This window comes from Nannospalax galili, unplaced genomic scaffold, assembly GCF_000622305.1.
Source record: "Nannospalax galili isolate Female #2095 unplaced genomic scaffold, S.galili_v1.0 scaffold98, whole genome shotgun sequence".
Classification (NCBI taxonomy): Eukaryota; Metazoa; Chordata; class Mammalia; order Rodentia; family Spalacidae; genus Nannospalax; species Nannospalax galili.
The window spans coordinates 321,645-346,283 of record NW_008342013.1 but is presented as its reverse complement, the minus strand read 5'-3'; the positions used below and the strand labels follow the sequence as shown (position 1 = coordinate 346,283).

The 24,639-nt window shown below is 40.1% G+C and overlaps 1 protein-coding gene across 2 annotated transcripts in view; it reads right to left on the bottom strand.

Annotated features, from left to right (window-relative positions):
* The window catches only part of Ccdc171 (coiled-coil domain containing 171), a 484,039-nt gene that overhangs the window by 393,225 nt on the left and 66,175 nt on the right, over nt 1–24,639 (bottom strand). For both annotated transcript variants that reach the window (XM_029565763.1, XM_029565764.1), the window contains exon 7: nt 4,712–4,858. In XM_029565763.1, coding sequence (XP_029421623.1) covers nt 4,712–4,858 — 147 coding nt within the window. The remainder of the gene's footprint in view (nt 1–4,711; nt 4,859–24,639) is intronic.

Sequence of the window (24,639 nt, the reverse complement as noted above, 5' to 3'; positions counted from 1 at the left end):
TTTTCATTCATTATGTCACATCTGGTCAAACAGCTAATACAAAATATATTTATTTCAAAAAATTTTAAAGATATGTAAATACAAAAAAAAAAAGTAGATGAGTAGATAGCACCTGCCCCATATTTTATAATAGAAGGAAAATAAAGACTGTGGGGTGGGGAAGACGCCTCAGTGGGAAAAGGTGTTTGCCACCAGGCTGGACAACCTGAGCTTAATCTCCAGAACCCACAAGGTAGAAAGAACCAATTCCTCTAAGTTGTCCTCTGACTCCCACATGTACACTGTGTAAGTGCAGGCCCACAACTCACTCTCACTCTCTCTCTCTCTCTCTGGCAGAGACAAAGAGAATCACAAGTTCCAGGCCAGCCGGTACAGAGGAAGTTCCAGGCCAGCCAGGACTACATAGTAAAACCTGTCTCCAAAGACCAAAATAAAATTTAAAAACGGAAGAGGAAAGGAAGGGAAAAAGGGAAGGGAAGGGAAGGGGAGGGAAGGGGAGGGGAGGGGAGGGGAGGGAAAGGAGATTGTGCCCCAGCAGGCTGCCCTGTTTGGGGGCTATAAGCCTTCATGGAGGCTGGGACTCTGAACACTATACACTATAGCCCAGCCTGGTTTCTTCCAGTTCCCTCTGCTTCCTGACCACTGAGCTGATGCGACATGCAATCAGCCACCTCAAACTCCCTGCCACAGCCAGAGCCACTCCCAGTACCATGCTTTCCCTGCCATGATCTCACCTTAACCCATAACCTAAGTAAATACTTTCTCTCTAAAGTTGCTTCTTTCACGTACTTTACACACAGTGACAAAAAGAAAGTGAATAACACACCAAGTAACTAAGAAAAACCATAGAATGTCATTCTAGAATAATTGTAGATCTATAACATTAGTCAATAAAAAAAGATATCACAGTAGTTAAATACTTCACAGGAAAAAAAATCAATAGAAAATATTCACAAAATACATCTTAAACTTGGGGCAATAAACTTGTTCTCAAGTGAGTCAAAACTGGCTAACCAAAAGTTAGCAACAAGGGCTAGTAAGATGACTCAGCAAGTAAAGGCCCAGGCCAAACCTGACAAGCTGAGTTTGATCCTTGGGACCTACATGAAGGAAGGAGAAAACCAAATTCTCTACAAGTTGTATTCCAGTACATACACCATGGCACATGCATGCCCACACATATACACACAAACTCACAAATAAATAAATGTAATTTAAAAATTAAAGAAAAATAGCCGAGCATGGTGGTGCATGCCTTTAATCTAAGGAGGCAGAGGCAGGCGGATCTCTGTGAGTTCAAGGCCAGCCTGGTCTACATAGTGAGTTCCAGGACAGCTGGGGGCTACAGGGAGACCCTCTCTCAAAAAGACCAAAAAGAAAAAATAAAAATAAAGAGGGAGATGGAGAGGTAGCTCAGAGATTAAGAACATTTACTGCTCTTGCAGAGAACCTGGGTTCCGTTCCCAGCACCCATGCAGCAACTCAACTGTCTGTAACTCCAGTTCCAGGGGATTCAACACTCTCTTCTGGTTTTCACAGGCACCAGGCACACACATGGCACACATACCTACATGCAAGCAAACACTTATACACATAAAATAAGTAAATATTTTTTAAAATAAATAAAATGAGCAACATAAACCCACTACTACCTACTACTTCTTCATGACTACAGAGCAATTAAATTTTTTTAAAGGTGATCATAGGGTTTGTTTTTTTTGTTGTTGTTGTTTTTTTGTTTTTTTGAAGCAGGGTCTCCCTGTAGCCCCAGCTGTCCTGGAACTCACTATGTAGACCAGGCTGGCCTTGAACTCACAGAGATCCGCCTGCCTCTGCCTCCCGAGTGCTAGGATTAAAGGCATGCGCCACCACGGCCGGCAATCATAGGGTTTTATAGCATCATGACATGATGGTTTTATTCTAACATTCAGAGCATTAGCTCTATCTTTAACAAGCCATATAAAACCATACAGTATTTTTAATTTTTTTTTAATTTTATGTATATGAGTATTGCCTGCATGTGTGTAAGTGTACCCATGTCTTGCAATGCCCACGGAGGTCAGAAGAAGGTGCTGGATCCCCGGAAGTGAAGTTACAGATGGTTGTTAGCTGCCATGTGGGTGTTGAGAATCAAACCTGGGTCCTCTGCAAGAGAAGTCAGTGCTTTTAACCACTGAGCCATCTCTCCAGCCCCCAATATAGTATTTTTTGAATATTTTATTTATTTTTTTATCTTATGTGTATGAGTGTATTACCTGCATGTGTGTAAGTGCACCCGTGTCATGCAATGCCCTCAGAGGTCAGAAAAAGGTGCCAGATTCCCTGGAACTAGAGCTACAGATGGTTGTTAACCACCATGTGGGTGCTGGAAATTGAACTCAAGTCCTCTGCAACAGCAATCAGTGCTTTTAACCACTGAGCCATCTCTCCCAATGTAATATTTTTTAAATATATAATATACTGTCATACATCCTTTTTTTTTTTTTTTTTTTGGTCTTTTTGAGATAGAGTCTCCTTGTAGCCCCTGCTGTCCTGGAACTCACTATGTAGACCAGGCTGGTCTTGAACTCACAGAGATCCGCCTGCCTCTGCCTCCCGAGTGCTGGGATTAAAGGCAAGCGCCACCATACCTAGCTTTCATACATTCTTGAATTGACCAGAAAAGATGCTGAACAAGTGAAAAGTTTAAAATATAACTTAGGGTATAATCTCATTTTTCATATATATATATATATATATATATTATTCATTTTATTTTTATTTTTTATGACTGCATTGCCTGCATGTGCGTAAGTGCACCCATGTTGTGAAATGCTCACAGAGGTCAGAAGAAGGCACTGGATCCCCTGGAACTGGAGGTACACAAATGGTTGTTAGCCGCCATGTGGGTACTGGGATTTGAACCCAGATCCTTTGCAAGAGCAGTCAGTGCTCTTAACCACTGAGCCATCTCTCCAGCCCCCAAATAATGTAATTTTGTATGAAGTTAAAGAGTGACTGAAAGAAATGAGATTATGGGGCTGGAGAGAAGGTTGCATAATGGTTGCAAAGCCCAGACATGAAGCATTACTCTGTTCCTTATGACCGTAATATTCCATCATACTCCACATTTTGTGTATATATACATTAGTCAGTGGACATTTGTGTTATTTCCACATTTTGACTGCTAGTAACAGTGCTACAATGAACATGCATGTATAAATTTTTATGTGAATATGGTATCATTCTCATGGGTATAAATAGAATTAGTGGGTACGTTAGTAGGTCTTAGTTATCAGCTTGACTTGGTTAAGAGCTACCGAGGACTGGTGAAATTTACCTGTGTGTTTGTGGGAGCATTTCAAAGAAAGATTGGCATGTGAGAGAGGGACTTGGAAGAAAGGACTTTCCCTGAATGGGGTGGCACATTTAAACAGGCAGGCTGCCCAGATGAGGAAGGCAGATCAGAGGAAGACAGAACCCCAGCCTTCAAGTCCATTTCTTTTCCAAGCGACCTTGTCTGCCACAGCTGAGGCCCATGATCACACTCCAGTTTCTACAGCCTTTCAACAAGGACTCGATACCAGAGACTCTCGCTATAGCTTCTTGGATTTAACTCTGGATTTGGTGCTGAGGTGTCCTACTTCTTGAATTGGTAACATGGTTCACTGCCTCTCCAATGTGCAGACACTCACTGTCGGATTACCCAGCCTCTATTGTGTAAACCAGTCCAATAATTCCTCTTTTATGATCTACATGGGTGCACCTACGTACATGCAGGCAAAATACTCTTACACATTAAATAAAAATAAATAAATTTTAATTTTAAAAATAAGACAAATTGATTAAACAATTACACTTCTCTCAAGATTAATTTTGTGTTGTTCAATCATAAAGTCATATTTTTCATTTGTAAATTCATGCTCTTTTCTCGTTTAAAGTTGTACCTTAAAGCTTTCCACAAAACTTGTTAGTAAAAATCATTCAAATTACAAAAGTAGAGTTTTATATTACTCGTATCATTTAACACTTGTTTATACCAAACTTTTTCCAGTGTTGATTCCTAAACCTCAAAATGTAAACAATTATTCCCAAACTTTCCAAATAGTCCGTATTACCTGTTTAAAACTGAGCACATACAGAGATGGCTCAGAGGTTAAGAGCACTGACTGCTCTTGCAGAGGACCCAGGTTCAATTCCCAGCACCCACATGGCGGCTAGGAACTGTCCTTAACTCCAGTTCCAGGGGAATCCGAAGCCCTCTTCTGACCTCCGCGGCATTGCATGACATGGGTGCACTCACATACACGCAGGCAACTCATACACATAAACTAAAAATAGTAAATTTTTTTTTAAATGAGCACATACAGTCTGCGAGATGACCCAGCAGGTAAAGGTGCTTGCTACCAAGCATGACGACCTGAGTTTGATTCCCCAGAAATCACATGGTGGGAGGAGAGAACCAACTCCTGCAAGTTATGCTCTGATCTCCACATGTGCTCTGTGACACTACAATTACATACATACATACAAACACAAATAAATAAATGTAAAAAAGTGCAAGCTTTTAAAAATTAGAGAGAAAATGAAAAATATTCAGATATATGTTTTCAAAGAAGCCAAATAAGTGACACTAAAGTTAGCTGCACATTTTTTCTGACTTAAAATGTTCTATAGCCTTAAATCACTGCATGAATAACACACATAAGCTATAAAAACTGATAAGCCATACCTCAAATTCTTTTCTAAGACGTTCTTCTCTTTGAGTGCTAAATTCAAGTTCAGTTGTTTGCCGCTGTAAAAGGTCAGAGCAGTCCATATGCTCTGCTTCTAATTGCTCTACTTTTTTCTGCATGCTTTGTACAGCATTATCTTGCTCCTGGAAAATAATCATTTTGGATTCAATAAAGTTTGCAAGCCATCAATAACTAAAAGTTCCTCTACAGAAGGCACTAAGTAAATCTGTATTTCAGTTTAACAACAGATTAACTTTCACAGGCCAGAGAGGTTTTCCCCAATGTTTTTAAACACTGCTGAGGTATTATAATTTAATAAATCTTAATAAATATTGCAACTAAAATTATGTATAGGACAGTAGAATATTCTGCTAGTTCAAATGACTTCTGAGAGTCTTTCTATAATGTTACAGTTCAACTGTCATGTGTATTTTCTTCTGTCTTTAAAATTTTAAGTGTTTAGTAAGACAAATGAATATGGTCCCTTTGTGTGATAAGAGCTGATCACCTTGAACACCTACTAATGACCCTTGAGAGATATTTATTTGAGCTCATGGTACTTAAACTATTGGATATTGCTCTTAAAGTTATATCCACTAGGTGGCTGCATTTTATTTCTTCAATTTTCAAGCGGTTTTCAAATATTGTACTATTCAAAGAAAATAATTATGAGTAATCTATTTAAATATTTGTTTCTTTTTCCAACTAAACTCAGAAATCATTATTGGAGGATAAAACAAAATTCACATGTGTATCAAAGGTAATACCATAATAACTAACCTAGAATCATCATTCTTAACTCAAGCCTTTAAGGGATCCGTCTTTCTACCTTTCCCTCACCAACTTACATGGACATGGACACACACACAGACACACACACATTTCCAAGAATTCATGGCCACTTAAAATTACTATTGGAATCTGGGTGTATAATTCTTTATCAAAGACCCTTGTTTTAGAAAGTACTGCTGCTGCTGGGGAAATCAGGATTCCCTTTTAGGGGTTCTTTAGTCCCACAGATTAAAAAAAAAAAAAAACTTTAAATAGACTCAGAAGGAAGTTCAAGGACAATCTTATCAGAGTTTCAGAAAAAACAACATGGCAGGCAAGGCATAAATCTTAGCAGCTACTGAGAAGAGGGTGACAGAAAAGAGAAAGTCATGCTTCTTTGAGTTAGCGGTCAAGCAAGCTAGTGAGCTAGGCAATGGAGGTTGACAAGCAGCTGCATGGTGGAGGTCTTCAGGGAGAGCGGCCAACCCCAGAGAATCTGGAAAGCATGCAGGCTTTTGGCCAGTATCCAAAAGAAGAGCAGAAAGAAAGGAAAGCTGTGCGTTTTTGAGTTAGAACTCAAAAGGCAAATAGGCCTAGCAGTGCCTTTTGAAGGAAGCCAAGGAGGGACTTCTGAGAAGGATAAATCCATTCTCTCATTAAAGACATAATTTTTCTTCCATCTACTTAGCATGTCTTCAAGTGAACCATATTTCCTGTGAGGTGGTCTACTAGCCAGATGATCAACAGGCCCAACTGTATTTTATCTCTTAAGGGAGGAGAAAATACTATATAATGTTCTAATCTTTGGAACAAATCAGAATGCCATGTCTCCACCCAGAGCCAAAAGTAGATTCCATTCTTTTGACCAGCAAGAAGCAGCTTTTCCCTAAGAGGCCTCAACAAAGCCCTGGTATCTTTTTATATGGTATTTTAACTCCTAAGGAAGGACACAGCTGATGTTTCTATTTCTAGGGTTACCAGAGAAAGGGTAGGCGACACCCAAAGCTGACCTGAGGAAGGACTCCATCCTCAATGGCCTCTCAGACCACTCCCTGTACCACCACTTTCCACCCAAATACCAGGAATTTCTGGACACTCAAAAAATAGCATTGGAATCTGAGTACATAATTCTAAAATACAATTCTCTATCAAAACTACTGTCTGGAAAGTACCACTTTCACATGCAAAAGCACTTTTAAGAACATTAAGCACCACACACATATAAGATACCCTCATCTACATTAGTATTGCTCCTTCAATCAGTTAATGGCAAGAATATCAATTCAAGGTCACTGGTACATTACATGCCTTTTATTAGCAGATATTTATTATACAAAATGAGGGGCTTCGTTGTGACTTTTTCATGCAAGTATGTCACATACACTCACTGCCTTCTCTTGTCCTCCATTTCCCTCTGGCTGTCCCCTTCTTCTTACCAAATAGTACCCCTTATACTTCCATGTCATTAACATGTATTTTTAAAAATCAATATTCCACATGAGAAAAAATATGTAATATTTGTCTAAGTTTGGCTTACTGCACTTAGCTGAATTATCTTCTTGCAAATGCTGTAATTTCATTCTTCTTTATAGCTGAATGTGTATGTATACCGCACTTTCTTTATCCAATCATCTGTTAATGGACATCAAGGCTGATTTCCTAACTTGGCTACTGTTAATACTACAACAAACATGGATGTGAAGGTACCACTGTAGTACACTGACTTAGATTCCTCTGGGCACAGTCCCAGCTGGATTAAATGGTACTTCCATTTTTAGCTTAATCTGGAATTTCCATTCTGATTTCCACAATAAAGCACTAACATATACTCACACCAACCATTTATAAAAGTTCTTTTTCCCACATTCTCTTCAGCCTTTGTTTTCTTTCTTAATGGTAACCATTCTGCCTGGGTAAGAAAGAATCCCAACATATCATTAATTTGCGTTTCCCTGATCGCTACAAACAATGCACTTTTTTTCACATACTTATTGGCCGTTTGCATTTACCTTTAGAGAATTGTCTGTTCATTTCAATTACCCATTTATTACTTATATTATTTGAGGTTTTAGTATTTAATACAGGGGATTTTTTTTTTTTTTTTTTTTGAGACAGAACCTTCCTGTAGCCCCTAGCTAGCCTGGAATTCACTATGTAGGCCAAGCTAGCCTGAATCTCACAGAGATTCACCCGCCTCTGCCTCTGCCTCCGAGTGCTAGGATTAAAGATGCGCACCATTATGCCTGGCAGGGATTTTTTTTTTAATTTTATTTATTATTTTTATTTTAGGTATATGCATGTATTGTCTGTATGTGGGTAAGTGCACCCATGTCGTGCAATGCCTGCAGAGGTCAGAAGAGGCTGTTGGGGACCCTGGGACTGGAATTACGGACAGTTGTTAGCTGCCATGTGGGAGCTGGGATTCGAACCTGGGTCTTCTGCAAGAACAACCAGTGTTCTTAACTGCTGAGCCATCTCTCCAGCCCCTGAGGGAATATTTTTTTATATACTGGCTATCTCTATTATAACACTGAGTTATGTATACCTGGAAAATATTTTCTCCCATTCTGTAGGCTTTGTCCTATAATTATTTTTCAAAAGTTTCTTATTTCAAGCAATCTCATTTAAAAATTCTGGCTGTTATAGCCCGGGCTGCGAGGGTCCTATTCGGAAAGTCTGCCTATGTCTGTATCTTATGCCTATTACTGTTTACTTCCAGCAGTTTCCAATTTTCAAATATTACATTGAAGCCTTTGGTTTATTTTCTTATTGATTTTTGTACAGAATGAGATGTAGTTTGTACTTGTCCTTAAAAGCCTATCTCTCCTTCAATTTTAAAAGATAACTTTGTTGGATATAGTAATCTCAGTCAGCAGTTATTTTCTTTCAGTGCTTACAATATACCATTCCATACTTTCCTGACTTTTAGAGTTTCTGCTGACAGGTCTGATGTTATTTTGATGGGGTTGCCTTTGTAAGTGAATTAGCATTTTTCTCTTGCAGCTTTTAATAGTGTCTCTTTACTATACAATCCTAGCATTTTAACCATTATGTATCATGGAGAGAGAGATTCTCTTCTGGCCATGTTCATTTTTTAAGGTCCTAACGGCTTCTTTGGTTAGATGTCCATTTCCTTAGATTTGTGGAATTTTCTACTATAATCCCATTAAATAGGTTTTCTGTACCTACAGTTTGATTTTTAGCACTTTCTTGTACCACATGGATTCCTTAAGTCTGGCCTCTGGATCATGCCCCATAATTGTTAAAAAGTTGTGGTCATACACAACTGCAGTCGAATCTCTACAACCAAGGCTCATGGAACACAGTGGAATAAGGGGTAGAGAGAGGGCTAAGGCACCCCTCAACTCTCACCAGTGAGGCTTCCTTGTACATCAGAGTGCAATACACACAAAAGGCCACAACTGGCGAAGTTTTGGAGAATAAGAGACTGTAGAGTACAGGACGGGACTCCTATATGGAACCTCACCTGCCCACGGCTCAGGCAGTGAAAAGATTGTAAAAGCCAGGGCTGGTTCATGAACATAAAGAGGTAGAGGCTTCCTCCACCTGCAGCAGCAGATCCATGTCAGCTCAATTAAACAAGGGCCCTAAGGGGAGATGAGAAATAGGTTGCAGGCCAGCACTAGATTGAGAACCATTTGAGACTGGTTGCTGCTGGGTGAGGGAGAGTATGACTTCCACTGGATGGGCTGACTAGACTCCAGTGGACGCATTTACACTGAAGGACATTTGGGTACAAACACCTGAATAAATAGGACTCAGCATGTATGGCAGAGTACATAGGGTTCAGTGGAGGGATGGGGGGAGGCATGGATGGGGGAGGGGGTCTGGATGTGAGTGGGAAATGAATGAAATTTTAAAAGCTCAATAAAAAAAAGTTCTCAAAATAAAATGTTGTGGTCATACTTAACTTTTCTCTTTATTAATGTCTGAATGTAAAAGTCCTCTGACCGTGTCCTCCATTCCCAATATTCTCTCTCACCTCTTCTACTGGTGGTGCTCTCTGAGGAGCTTTTTCATTTGATTCATTGGGTTTTTTCATTTCTAGCACTTCTGCTTGTTTTTAATTGTCAGGATCTCAAGCTGCAGACCAAGGACACAGCTCAGTTGGCAGTGTTTGTCCTGGGTTTCATCCCCAGCACCATACACCACTGACTGTGGTGGTGCATAGCTGCAATCCAGACATTCAGAAAGAGAAGGCAAGGGGTCAGAAGTTCAAGGTCATACTTGGCTACAAAACAAATTCAAGACCAGCCTGATCTACATGAGACCCTGTCTCAAAATATAAAGCAAAACAAATCTCAGTTTCCTCACTGGACTTCTCATCCATGTTGCTCATATGCTTATCAAGGTCCTGAATTAACTTCCTTACTTTATTCATCTGTGTATTTGGATTCTCATCGAATTTTACCACTAGGACTTCAATTCTTTGTCCAACATTTCAACCATTTCTGTATCTTTGGATTCAGTTATCGAGGAGCTATGATCTCTTGGAGTAGTCATGTTGCCTTGATTTTTGTGTGTGTTTTCTGTTTTTGTGTTGCCATTTGCACATCTGTTGGGATACATATATCTTCTGGTTTTCTTTGAGGATCTTCTTAAAGAGTAGTGTTTACTTGAGGGCTCAATCCTCAGACAAGAGAAAACCACCATCATGCAGGAAACTAGCTGTCAGACCAAATCTCCCAACTGGACTTAAAGCTTGTGATATCTATGGGTTCGTTCTGCAGGGGAGAATGCTGGTCTTTTTTTCATTAGGACTGGTTGGCTTGTCTTCTGGGTGACAAGAATGTCCCAAAGTTATTGAAAGTTGCAATCATGCTTTATTAACTATTTTTCTTTCTTGCTCTTTGTAATATATCTTGACCTTATCTCCAGCCCCAATACTGTCTTTTGCTTGATCTAATCTATTGCTGATGTGCTATACTTATATGTCTCATTTGATTTATTCAGTCTTTCATTTCCAATCTCTTTTTTTTTTTTTCAGAATCTCAGTTTCCTTGCTAAATTTCTCTTCCATGTTACTGAACTTCCCATCCACATTCGTATCCAGGACTCAAACTGACATCCTTACCTCATTCATCTGCTTCTCTGAATTCTCTTTTAACTCACTGATTATTTTTAGAAATAGGCTTATGAGGTGCTGAAGAGATGGCTCAATGGTTAAGGATACTTGCTGCTCTTGCAGAGGACTCAGGTTCAGTGTCTAGGACCCACATGGCAGCTCACAACCATCTGTAATTCTAGTTCTCTGAAGGTAGCAGGCATGTACATGGTGGACATACATACATGTAAGCAAACATACACATAAAAAACAAAATAACTTTCAAAAGTAGACTTCTGAATTCTTTCCTCAGCATTGCAGCCTTTCATTATGCTTGTTTTCTGCTATTAAGGAGGTATGAGCTTTCAGAAAGGTCATATGATTTGTCATTTATGTGTTTCAACATTATGGGGATTTTTTTCATCTTTTAGGATTCCTTTTTCCAGTTATTTTTGTTTACTTTGTTTTATGTGTATCTTTTTAGTGCACAGTCTTCTCTTTGACTTATAATCCCTAACACTGTTTAGAGAAAAGATAGTAGTAATAAAAACAATGATTTAAACCAGATACTAAAACGTAATAAAAAGCAACTGGGTTATAGATATCGCCAATAAAGATAGAATACAAAGAAGCTAGAAAACTAATAGGATAAACTAGAAGCTTAAATGCAAGTCTGACAACCCAAGTTCAGTTCCCAGAACCCATGTAAAAAAGTCAGATGTGGTATCACACATCTGCAATCCCAGCACTCCTAAGGTGGCACGGGGAGCAGAGACAGGAGAATTGCTCAGAAGTTCATGGACCAGGCAACCTGGATTACACAGTACAGAAAGACTCTGAACAAAGAAGAAGTAAAGAATTCACTCCCAAAAGATGTGTGACTTCCGTGCATATACTATGGAATACACATGCTTGGGATCCAATGTGAACATAAGTTTTCAGAAGTAACAAACCGTATTCAAACAATAGCACATAGCCAGCAAAAACTTCAATTAGTAGACCTTAACATATATAACAGAATCATTCAATCTGGTGGGGAAGGGAGGGTTGGGGTGCAGATAGGTGGGGGGGTCTAAATATGATTTATATATTGAATGAAATGCACAAAAATTCAATAAAAATATATATTGAAAAAACTGTCAATTAGGTCTGAGAATTGAATAACAGTTTGGTAACTTATTCATGGTCTGAAAGAACTTACTTGTCACTCACCGCTTACTATGGAAACTACTAGAGGAAATGCTCTGCCAAAATAAGGGAAACAAATCAGAGGAAAAGGCACAGAATTCAGGTAAAAGAAAATCTAACATAGGAGAGAAGCAAAAGCAAATTCCCAGGAGAACTGAGAGAGAATTCTACATTCAAATACTACGCGTTATGTTGCAGACATATTGAGAACTAGAATCAGAAGCCGCCTGCATCTACACCACACAGTAATGCCCAGGTGAGCTCCAACCAGTAAACCCTGACTTGATTTGCATCAATCAGGCATGAATTAAGTTTCTCTCTTATCTTTTATACTCTTAATGAGCCAAGAATATTCATTTCATTTCAGCAGCTATTAATCGCCAATAGTCCCTCAGCTAGGGTTGAGGCTTCTTGCCCACCTCCCCCTACCCATGCTGGGCTTTTGTCTTTCTTGGGTTTATGCAGGTCTTGTACATGCTGTCACAAAGCACTGTGGGTTCATATGTTCAACTGCCTGTTGTGTCCAGGAAATAGTTTCCTTGTATTCATACCTCACCCTTGGCTCTTAGATCTTTTCACCCCCTCTTCCACAATGATCCCTGAAACTTGGGAGGAGAGGGTGTGATTTAGGTATTCCATTTAGTGAGCACTCTGCAGCTTCGTATTCTCTGCATGTTGACAAGTTGTGGGTCTCTGGGTTAATTGCCATCTACTAGCAAAAAGAAGCCTCTCTGATTGGGGGCTGAGAGAGCCACTGATCTACAGGTACAGGGATAAGTCATTTGGAGTCTGTTTAATAGTATGTCTATTTAGTAGCATAAAAGCAGTTAGGTTCTCCCCTATGGCCTGTGACCTGTCTAGCCATAGGTTCTTGACCCTGATAACAGTACTGGGTATGGGCTCCATCTTGTAAAACAGGTCTTAAATTCAATCAAAGAGTGGTTGGTCACTCCCATATTAGTGCCACTGTTGCACCAGTGGGCATATCTCAGGCCAGTTTTTACTGTAGCTCACAAGGTTCGAAGCTGGGTTAGGCTGTTGATGGTGTTTCTCTTCTGGTAACATGCATTGCATCTTCCAGCACTATGAAACTAGCCTGTAGAGATGAAGCTTTGATGTTAGAACTGGCTTGATTTCTCCATGTAGTGTCTTCAACAACTGGGTCTTTCCATCAAGTCCTTATAACTAACCAATGGCAACAGCTAACACAGTTTAAGGTTCTACAGGACCCCGCCCTGTAGAGTAATTAGTCAACAACTCCAAAAGAGGAAATCCATTCTTGGCACTGGGTTTTTTATTTGCTAGCCTGTGGTGTCAGAAGTAAATTTTATAAAATGTAAGGCTTTCATCAGTGCAAGCAAACATCATATTGTATGTAGGTCTGACCACTGTCAGTTTTTAACGTATCTGTTAGTTTTACTATAGCTAATTTTTCTATATAAATATTTTCCTTTTTCAATTTTTTTAACTCTGGAAAATGTACCTCATACAATTTTTGCTAGTTTTAGTTTATCGTTAGAGTCTGTGTTTTCACCATACAGATGACATAAGTGAACTTATATAATATGTAAACTGTATAACGTCACACCTAAATAGATTAGATAGGTAGATAAATGGGTAGATATAGACGTGCCAGTTGGTGCACAAGAATTATGAGCAGTTGCCTCAGATACTCTAGTTCAAATTTATCATTGTTAAACTCTTCTTTCAATTCTTAATGAGGTCAGTTGCCCATACAGGATCTTTGTGCTTAGAACATACTGTTCCCAGTGGAAAGTTAACTACTGGAGGTAGAAGGGTACAAGGGAACAGAGGAAAAGCAGGGCATTAACAAAAACAAATTACAAAGGAAAATGTCAAGTAGGATAATGTCTCCTGTTTTGTTCTTGCTGTGTAAGAATGCTTTGACTGGGACTGGAGAGATGGCTCAGAGGCTAAGAGCACTGGCTTCTCTTACAGAGGATCTGAGTTCAGTTCCCAGCACCCACCTGGCTTCTAACAATTGTCTGTATGTAACTCCAGTTCCAGGGGATCCAACGCCTTCTTCTGGCCTCCGCTGGCATTGTTCAACACAGGTGCATTTACTTACATTCAGGCAATATACTCATATACAAAAAATAGAAATAAATTTTTTAAAGAGAATGCTTTGACTATACAGTTTTTTTGTGTGTGGTTCCATAAAAATTGTAGGATTTATTTCTAGTTCTGTGAAAATTTTCATTAGTGTTTGTCTGTATGCTTGTTTGTCTGAGACAGGGCCTTGATCTCCTTCCTGATCCTTCTGCCTCCACCTCCCAAGTGCTGGGATTATAACCATGTACTATCACACCTGACTCTGTCATTGATATTTTATTAAGTATTTCATTGAACTTATAAAGCCCTTCACATGTCTGCTGTATGATCTGTCCTGGGGAGATGTGAACAAACATCTATTTGCTCCAGACAGGGTACCAACAACAGACCAAAGAAACAAATCCATGCAAGTCTAGCTTGGTGAACTGATAAATACCGGGATCAGTTATGGGAGCATGGATGACTTTCAGGCAGCTTCATGACTGAAAAGCCTACCTCAGCAGGGTAACATCTCACAAAAGCTACATCTCTGAAACAACCTGCCCAACTTTCGGGCAGTTCCACAGAGAGCGTCTCCTCTGCTTCAGTAATCTCAGTAATTATTCACGGTTTATACAAACTCTGGGAGAGTTTTCCTGAGTCCCTGAGCTCCCTAAGCCTTGGGCCCCACACATTTCTCTACAAGTGTATATTTTAACTCATAGAAAGTAACTATACAAGACTGTTAGTAGTAGTATATATGCTAAACACATACCTGCATGAAATGTTTTACACACATGGAAGCATCATAATTTACACTTGGAAATACCTTAATTCTCAGTCAAGCACAGCTTAAATTGACTATAATATATACACAGGATAAAATTATAAAACAGTCAAATTGAGTTAGTTAGATATTTTATTAACTTGGCTAAGTCTCAGAAAACAAAAAAACTAGACAAATATACATATTGCATAGTGTTCCACTTATATATGTAAAAGTAAAAGACATAAAATGATAAAAAAATAAATAAATGGTTGTCAAAGTATACAGGCAAACCTAAATGCCAAGTTTAGAATGGTGCTAATGCTGTGGGACATGATAATGGAGGGTTGGAGCAGTGATTAAAAATAGTCTTCAATGATTTAACCATTTGTTTGGTTTTATATTTATTATTTTTATTTTTCCATTTTTTTATTTATTCTTATTTTATGTGTGTGTTTAGTGTGCATCTCTGTAAGTGTACCATGTGTGTGAAATGACTATGAAGACCAGAAGAGGGAATCAGATCCCTAGAACTGAAGTTACAAACAGGTGTTAGTCACCACGTGGGTGCTGGGAACCAAACCTGGGTCCTCTGTAAAAGCATCTAGTGCTCTTAGCCACTGAGCCATCTCTCCAGCCCCTTTTTGTTTGTTTTTAAATCTGAAGTGAGTATAACAAACACTACAGTGGTATATGTGGTAGGTGTTGGTTACATCATTGGCACTGGCTGGTCATATTAATCCCTGGGCTCTTAAGTGTTCGGTATTAATATATGTCTTATCACTATAATCCAAGTCTGGGATGTGTTATAAAACACCTAAGATTAATTTGCTTCTGCCCAAATATATCTAAATTCACATTCTTTGTCCCAAAATTTATTTTCTAACCAAACCAAAAGTTACCCTGCAACAGAAAATGCGATATGCCATAGAATCATAGCACAGCACTTGAAATTGAGAGTTTTTCTTTTGTCCACTAGAGGGAAGTGTTGAGCTTAAGATGTTTTTAAATGAGGCTTGTTTTTGAACTGACATTTAACATCATTGGAAGCCACATTGTGCTGTTAGAAAATAAACTTGTTTTATTTCCACATCTTCTATAAACATAGACCAAAAGCTATGATTTTTTTATATGTACTCATGTAAACAATACTTCTCAGACTCCAAAATACAGTTCCAATTCTGAAGATTTTAAATTCTACTTTAGAAAAGTATCAGAACAAAAGTGTTGTTTTTTTCTAGCTTATAAAACATATATCAACATAGCTGTCTACCACATTAATCTGGCAAAGGGTCATCTCCTAGAAGAACAAAACAGTTTCCTCCTAAGCACTCAAACCAGCACTTATCTAGGATGGAAAACAGCAGGATCTGTGGTATAAAACGGCACAGTGTGTATCATAACTATCATGAATCCTAAGCTCCAGACCCCACACTTATTCTGAGTCATTTACACAACAGAATAACTTGTATAACTGCCCAGACTAGAATATTAGTGCCTCTTTTGGTGTTCATGTTTTATTTTTTGTTGCTATAGATTTTTTGGTGTTTGTTTTCTGTTTTGTTTTGATGCTGAACCCAGGGCCTCATACATCGGAAACAAGTAGTCTATCAGTGTATCACCAGCCAGATAATCATTTTAATTAGAGCAAAACATTTTGAAAGCAACAAAATGTCAAAACTAGTGTCTGTGTAAGAAGGCAGACTAGGAGCTGAAAGGGTCAGAATAAGAAAAAATACAAGGGGCTTCAGGAGTTTACAAAGGAAATGAAAGGATACCCATAAAGGACAGGAAAAAAGGACAGGAAATTCACCTGTAAGTAGATCCAACACTAATTCCATGTGCTCTGGGGTGTGTAAACTCCTGAAAAGTGAGCCAGGTTAAAGGGTTTTCCTACCCTGAGGAAAAACCTATTGCCCTCAAAAAGCCTCTAGCCCAATCACAGATTTTGTTGAGACAGTGACTCCTACTGTGGCAGGGTCAACACTGAATGGAAATCCCATTTTCTCACTCTTGAGACCTAGAGGACAGCACCGGCACCATCTTGAAAGAGAGCCTATTGTTAAAAAAAAAATGAGCTACTCTGGGGGTCTGAGGTGCAGGAACAACCACAGGTCAGGGAGCATCAATTTGAACTGTCACTGTTCTTGCAAGAAGGCCCAGGAAGGTAATTGTGGAGAGCAGGGAGGCCAGATGCTGACAAGCCAAAGGGTGCAGGTGCCAGGAAACTAACTCAGGCAGACATAAACTTAGGAAGAAACAGACCCCATGCTTGGTAGAGGGAGCAGATCTCATCCACTGGAGTTTGATAGCTTTGAGCCCAAGTACAAAGGGTAAATCAACCTCTGGAGCCACCTTTCCGTTGTTCACTGCTATGTAGCCCCAGAGCTCTGACTTCCCAGAGGAATACTTAATATCCACAGCTGTATCCAGTGAGCTGGGTGATTGATACTCAGTAGGAAGGCAGAACCTCTGATTCACTCATCTCAGTACCTCTTCCAACATGCTTGGAAGACACCACCAACTAAAACGTTAGCCACCCAACGGACACAAACTGAGGAGTGTCAGAGGGTGAGATCTTGCACAGCCCAGTCTGGAAAGCAAAGATGTCTCTCTAGTATGCAAAGGAGAGCTGCCACAGTGATAGAAACTCTATCAGAAAACAGACACTTGTCCAATACAGGCTTAGCAACAGCACAAACCACAGGAAAGACAAAAACCTGGAGGTTCAACTGACCTTCCCCACTTCCATGCATACACTGGAAGTCTCCAAGTTTTGAGGACCCAAAAAGGAGCTGCTCCAGCACCTTATCCTTTCTTTTATTTTATGCGTATGATCCCTTTTTATTCGCCCCTCCTTTTTTTTTTTTTTTTACTTTATTCCATTTTTTTGGTCTTTTTGGAGACAGGGTCTCCCTGTAGCCCCAGCTGGCCTAGAACTTGCTATGTAGACCAGGCTGGCCTTGAACTCACAGAGATCCACTTGCCTCTACTCACAAGATCCACTTGTCCCCACCTCTCAAGTGCTGGGATTAAAAGCGTGCGTCACCATGCCCAGCTGTATTTTTTTAAACAATCATTCTTTTTAACTTTTTGATTTTTCTATGTGAATTAATGTTTTGCTTGCATGTGTATAAAAACACCATGTAAATGCAATGTCCATGGAGACTAGAAGAGGGTGTTGGATACCCTGGGACTGGAGTTACAGACAGGTATTAGCCACGATGTAGGTGCTGGGAACTGAACCCAGGTCCTCTAGAAGAGTAGCCAGTGCTCTTAACCACTAAACCATCTCTCCACTCCTTAAATTTTTGTTTATTGTGTATATATGATGCATATGTGATACAGGCATATGCCAATGTGTGTGGAGGTCAAAGAAGAACTTTCAGGACTCATGTTCCACTGTGTTTCCCAGTATTGAACTAAGGTCATCATGCTTGCTTCATGCATTTTTACCCACTGAGCCTTCCCACTGGTCCTTTAGTGGATTTTTGAAAATCTTTATGTTTTCTGTTATTCTCCTTCATACATTCATCCAATTTTGTTTACACTTTTTCTTTTAATGTATATGAGTGCCTACATGTATATAAGTGCGCCCGTGTCACACAATGCCCACAGAGGTCAGAAGAGGGCATCAGATCCCCTGGAACAGGAGTTATAGGACAGATGTTAGTCACCACGTGAGCTGGGAACTGAACCCACGTCCTCTACAAGAGTAACCACTTAACCACTGAGTCAACTCTTCAGTTCCAGTTTTCACATGCTTTTAAAAATAATTGGGCAATTTATTTTCCCTTTCTTTGTTGTTGCTTTTGCTTTTGTAAGACAGTCGTAAATACCCCAAAATGTCCCCAGCCTGCTTGCTGGCCCTCCTGCCTCCACCTCCCAAGCATGGGACGGTTGGTGTGCAGCACCACCTCTGCCTATGGACATTATCATCCTCATTTATTTTTTGGTTTATTTTTCTTTTTTCCCAGTATTTTCACCTTTTTGCCTTTCTATATTTAGTAATATTTTGACTTTACATTATTTCCTAAATACTTTTAGGTTTTTCCTCCTTACATTTATCTAAATTTGGTTTTAAATTTTTTATTATTGGGAAATTCTTTTGTTTTCTTTTGTGTGTATGTGTGCATGTGTTTACCAGTACACATGCACAAGTGTATGGGAGCACATACACATGTGTGTTATGTGTGCAGTTGTCATTCCTCAGGTGCATTCAGCCTTGTTTTTTCAAATAGGGGGTCTCACTGACCTAGGACTCACCTATGAGGTCAGGCTGGTTGGCCAGAAAGTCCCACGGATCCACCTATCTCCACTCCCTAGCCCTGGGATTTCAAATTCACACAATTATGCCTGGCTTTTTTATAAATTCTGGGGATCACCAGCATGGTAGTGCCTACCTTTAATCCCAGCACTTGAGAGGTGGGGACAAGTGAATCTCCGTAAGGTTGAGGCCAGCCTGGTCTACACAATGAGTTCCAGGCCACCTGGAGCCACAAGGAGACCCTGTCTTTAAAAAAAAATGTTCTGAGATCAAACTGAGATCATGCTTACTCAGTAAGCCCTTCATCAACTGAGGTATTTCCTCAGTATTATCTTCTCTTTCTTATTTTTTCTAATCTAATCCTCTTTTTCTTCTCTTCCAGAACATTCTTCTTTTAACCTGCTTCTCCCATTTACCCAACTCCTTCATTTATAATTTTTATACTAACCCTAAATAACTTTTAACTTCAGAGCACATTCTACAGTAGTTTCCCACTTTTAGTTTTGTGGTCCCTGCTCATGTGAGCTGCAGCTGAGTTTAAGTGCATTTCTACAGCTCATGTGGTCTGTTGCTGTCTCCGCAGTTCTCTCCTTGTCAAGTGGCAGCAAGTCTTCAAGAGAATAATGCTCAGTCAGAAGATCCACAATAAAACCAGAAGAGAGATCTAAAGCAATAGACTCACAGACTGTAACACAGAAACACAAGAAACATGGAAAAGCAAGGCAACTAAAACACTCCAAAATATTCTAATTCTTAAACGGGGCATGGTGGCACACTACCCTTAGTCCCAACACCTGGGAGGCCGAGGCAGGTGGATCCCCATGAGATCAAGACCAGCCTGACCTACATAGGAAGTTCCAGGCCAGCTGGGGGCTACAAGTAAACCCTATCTCAAAAAGACCAGAAAAAAAAGAAAAAAGATTCTATTTCTGCAACAACTGAAATCAAAGTTACTGAAATAGGTAAAATTCCAGGCAAAGATTTCAAACTTTTCTGGTAAAAATGATCAATGCCCTGAAAGAGGATACAAAGAAGCAGACGAATTCAATTCAAGATGAGGAAAGCCAGTGACATTTAAAAAAAAAGAAAAGAAAAGAAAAAAAAAAGTCAGAAAAATTGTTCAGAAAATCAAGCACATGGACAAAAAAACTCAATAAAACAAAAACAAAATTCAGAAAGGAGATTGTGATTGTGAAAAAAAAACTATCAAAAAACAAGTAGAAATGTCGTCCAAAATTGAAAACCTCAAAACATTAGTCAACAGACTCTACCAACCACAAGGAAAACTATCAGGGACAGAGGATATGGTCAAGGAAATACTATGCACAGATATCAGTAAGGTCAGAAAAGGAAACGAGTATGACCACAATGTCTAAGAACTCTGGGATACAATAACAGGGCAACCCTAAGAATCTGTGAGAGGGAGAAGAAGGAGCCAAGATAAATACTAAAGGCATAGAGGTTCTATTCAATGAAATCATAACATAAAATTTCCCAAACTGGGGCTGGAGAGATGGCTCTGCATTTAGAACACTGGTTGCTCTTATAGAGGGCCCGGGTTCAATTCCCAGTCCCCACATGGTAACTAACAACTGTCCATAACTTCAGTTCCAGGGAATCCGATACCCTCTTCCAACCTCTGTGGGCATTGCACAACACAGGTACACCTATATAAATAAATACAGGCAATACACTTAAACACACAAAATAAAAATAAAATATTTTTTAAAAATAATCTAAAAACAGTTTCCCAAATCTTCAGAAATAAAACATCCAGACACAAGATGCATTTTGAGCAATAAATTCACATGACCAGAGCAGAATCTCTCCATGACACAGTATAGTCCAGATTTCAAAACTACAAAGCAAAGAAAAATATTAAGAGCTGTAAGAGAAATTGCCAGCTCGTTCATAAAGGAAAATAAATCAGAATAACCTCAGATCTCTCATCAGCAACCCCAGAAGGCAGGAAAGCACAGATGATATATGTCAAGTCCTGAAAGGGGTGAACTGCCAACCCAGACTGCTACACTGAACAGAGTTATCTTCTAAAATTGCCGGAGAAATAAGGACATTCCAAGACAAGCACAAACTATTGACCAAACAGCACTGCAGAACACAGTTAAAATCCTCATGGGATTTTTCACAGAACTAGAAAGAAACCATCTGAAACCCATACGGAAACACAAGACACAGAATAGCCAAAGCAATCCTTACAGCAAGAGCAATGCTGGGAGTGTAACAAAGCCAAATCTCAAATCACATTACAGAGCCACAGCAACACAAGCACTGCCACACTGGCACCAAAGCAGACATGTAAAACAGTGGAGTAGAACATAGGACCTAGAAACAAACCCAAACACCCAGCCGCCACTGCTGCACAGTTTCACTTGTCAACCTGACACACCTGGGTAAAAAGAGCTGAGGAATCTCCTCCATTGGCCATGTCTCTGGGGCAAATTTTTTATTACTGAGTGATGTGGGAGGGCACCACTATGGGCAGTGCCACCCCTGGGCAGACCCTGGGTTGAATAAGAAAGCAGGCTGAGCACAGGCCAGAGGAGCAAGCCACTTAGAAGAGTTCCTCCATGGCCTGTGCTTCAGCTCCTGCCTCCAGGCTCCTGCCCTGAGTTCCTTCAGATATCAACTGTGAAGTGGAAGATGTAAGATAAAATAAACCCTTTCCTCCCCAAAGAAATTAGTCCATGGCTGGGCGTGGTAGAACACGCCTTTAATTACAGCACTTGGGAGGCAGAGACAGGAGGATCTTTGTGAGTTCAAGGCCAGCCTGGTCGACATTGTGAGTTCCAGGACAGCTGGGGCTATAAGGAGACCCTGTCTCAAAAAGACAAAAAAAAAAAAAAGAAATTAGTCAATTACTTTTCAACCTAGCCTCGGGCAAACTCTTAGGTTGTGGGTAAATGGCAGCCAGATGCTTTGCCAAAACATTCCAGGTGCTAAGTCTTTATTTCCCTCTGGAACTACTTTGTTCTCAGCACTACTTTCTTCAGGCTTCTACTAGAATGGCCTGTCAAGCTCCACTTACAGCAGTCAACCACTTTTCAAGTCCAAACTTCCAAAGCCCACATTCCTCCAAAAACCCACATGATCAGGCTCTTCACAGCAACACCCCACTGTCCTAGTACCACCTTCTGTAGTAGTGGCTTTTTTGTTGCTGTAATAGGCACCATGACCAACGTAACTTATAGAAGAAAGAGTTTATTTGCACTTGTGCTTCCAGGGGAGAGTCCATAATGACAAAGGAGATATGGCAGCAGAGGTGGCTATAGCAGGAAGCCAAGTGATCACATCTTCAGGCAGGCGAGAGGAAGGGGGCAGGGGTGCTATCTAGCAAGGCTAAAGGACTCTTAAAGCCGCCCCCAGTGATTTGCTTCCTCCAGCAAGACTGTACCTCTTAAAACCTCCCAGACACATAAGGTCAGGTCCATCACTACAATAGCCTATGTTCTAGTACCAAATTCTAGCCTAGTTTCTTACTTATGCTTTAATACCATCTAATTTTTGACAAAGGTGTCAAAAACAGACATTGGAGAAAAGACAGCATTTATAACAAGTGTTGCTGGGAAAACTGGATTTCTACAGGTAGAAAAATTAAATTAAATTCACATTCTCACCTTGCATAAAAATAAGTTCAAGGTGGCAGGCACTTTGAACTGCTGAATTATATTTTATAACTAATATTAGTTAGTTATTTTTAAAAATAACTGATCCTCCCTAAATTAGGAGGGAGAAAAAGTTGCTTAAGGGCCACCATTGTTTTGTCTTTTAAGAAGGGAATTTATTCCACTCTGCTTCCCTTGCCTGAAGAACCAGCAGGCCTCTCTCTGACCTGCAAGCTTCTCTCTTCATGGGGTAAGTCGATAGGGCCCTCCACGCCTTGACTCCCCCAGCCTCACTCACCCTCCCATCTCCGCTGGGTCTCTCCTCCTAGCCTGGGTCCTGTCCCACTACTTGAATTGGTGCCCCAGACACCTGGGGAACCACCACTGCTTCTTACTGATGCTGTGCATCCAGAGCAACTCAGTTTTTTCTCGGGTTCCCAGGGGCGCTCTGGGCCTGGCCCTGCCCTCACCTCGGTCTGCCTCGCTGGGTCCCCACTACCCACCAGCCTCTTTCCTGGACACAGCGGCTGTCCTTTCCTGTTCCTGGTCCTTTGCATCCAGACCAACCCAGCTCCTCAGTGCAGTCCCCAGGGGCCCTTGGGGCCGCCTCCCACCCCCATCTTCCTTTGCATCTCTGGGTGGCACGGTCACCAGCTACCCTAGACCAGCATCTTTCCTGGGCCAAGCTCCCAGGCCAGTCCACCCAAATTCCTGAGGCTAAAATCGTTCCTGGAGGGATCCAGACCTTAGGAGAAAGCCTGAGAGTATCTGATCCTCATCTGATTTGGTCCACTGTGAGAACTCCTGAAGACAAAAGCAATCTGGCCACTCCAATATAAAATTAAAACAGACAACACAAAGCATAGAGGAACCAGCTTTTCATGCCCAAAAAGTAAGCCACAAAGACACATAAAGTTCACAAAAAGAAGCAGACCTAAACTTGAAGGCTTGAGTCTCAAACAAGAATCAGAAACTGCGAAAGAAATTCACATGTCAAAATCACAGAGAAAAAATAATAACATGAAAAAACAAAATGACATGTCCCCACCAAATACCAATAGTTTTCTACAGGAGTACAATGAGAACCCACTAGAGATAATGCAGGATATGGAACTCAAAAGAACAATTATAAACCTAAAAAAAGAATTCAGTGAATTTAAAGAACACACAAACAAAGAAATCAAAGAACTGAAGGAAGATAGGGATACACTTCTGAATGAATTCAGAAAAGAGAAATATTGGAGAATACTCAGGCTGAAATGAAGAAGGAAGTGAAACACACAGTAAGCCAATTAGAAAAAACAGGTGAAAACCTCACCAATAGGATGAATGAAATGGAAAACAGAGTATGATAGGGATAAACTTCTGAATGAATTCAGAAAAGAGCTAGAAATATTGACGACTACTCAGGCTGAAATGAAGAAGGAAGTGAAACATTCAGTAAGCCAATTAGAAAGGACAGGAGAAAGCCTCAGCAATAGGATGAACGAAATGGAAAACAGAGTATCAAGACTGGAAGACAAAGTGGACAAACTAGACCACTCAAGCAAAGATTATGACAAATTTAAGAAAGCACAAGAATGGAATATGCAGGAATTGTGGGACACCATAAAAAGACCAAACTTACAAATCATAGGCATACAGGAAGAAGAATCCCAAGATAATGGCATGGACCAGATCTTCAACAAAATCATGGAAGAAAATTTCCAAAATTAAATAAAGGCACGCCCATACAAATACAAGAGGGATATAGAACACCAAACAGACAGGACCAGAAAAGAAACTCTCCATGGCACATCATAGTAAAAACACTACACGTATGAAACAAAGAGACAATTCTGAAAGCTGCGAAAGATAAACAACAAGTCACATACAAAGGAAAACCCATTAGGATTACAGCTGATTTTTTGGTGCAAACTATGAAAGCCAAAAGAGACTGGACCAAAGTATTCCCGGTTTTAAATGACCACAGATGCCAACCCAGACTACTAGACCGAGCCAAAATGTCTATTATATTCGAAGGGGAAAGAAAAATCTTCCATGACATAAATAGGCTGATGGAATTCATGTCCACAAAACCAGCCTTTCAGAGAGTTCTAGAAGCAATACAAAGAGCTGAAGAAAAGAATGACTACACCCAAGGGATTGTGGAAAGAAATCCAATGAAGGTGTAACTGTGGAAAGGTATACAC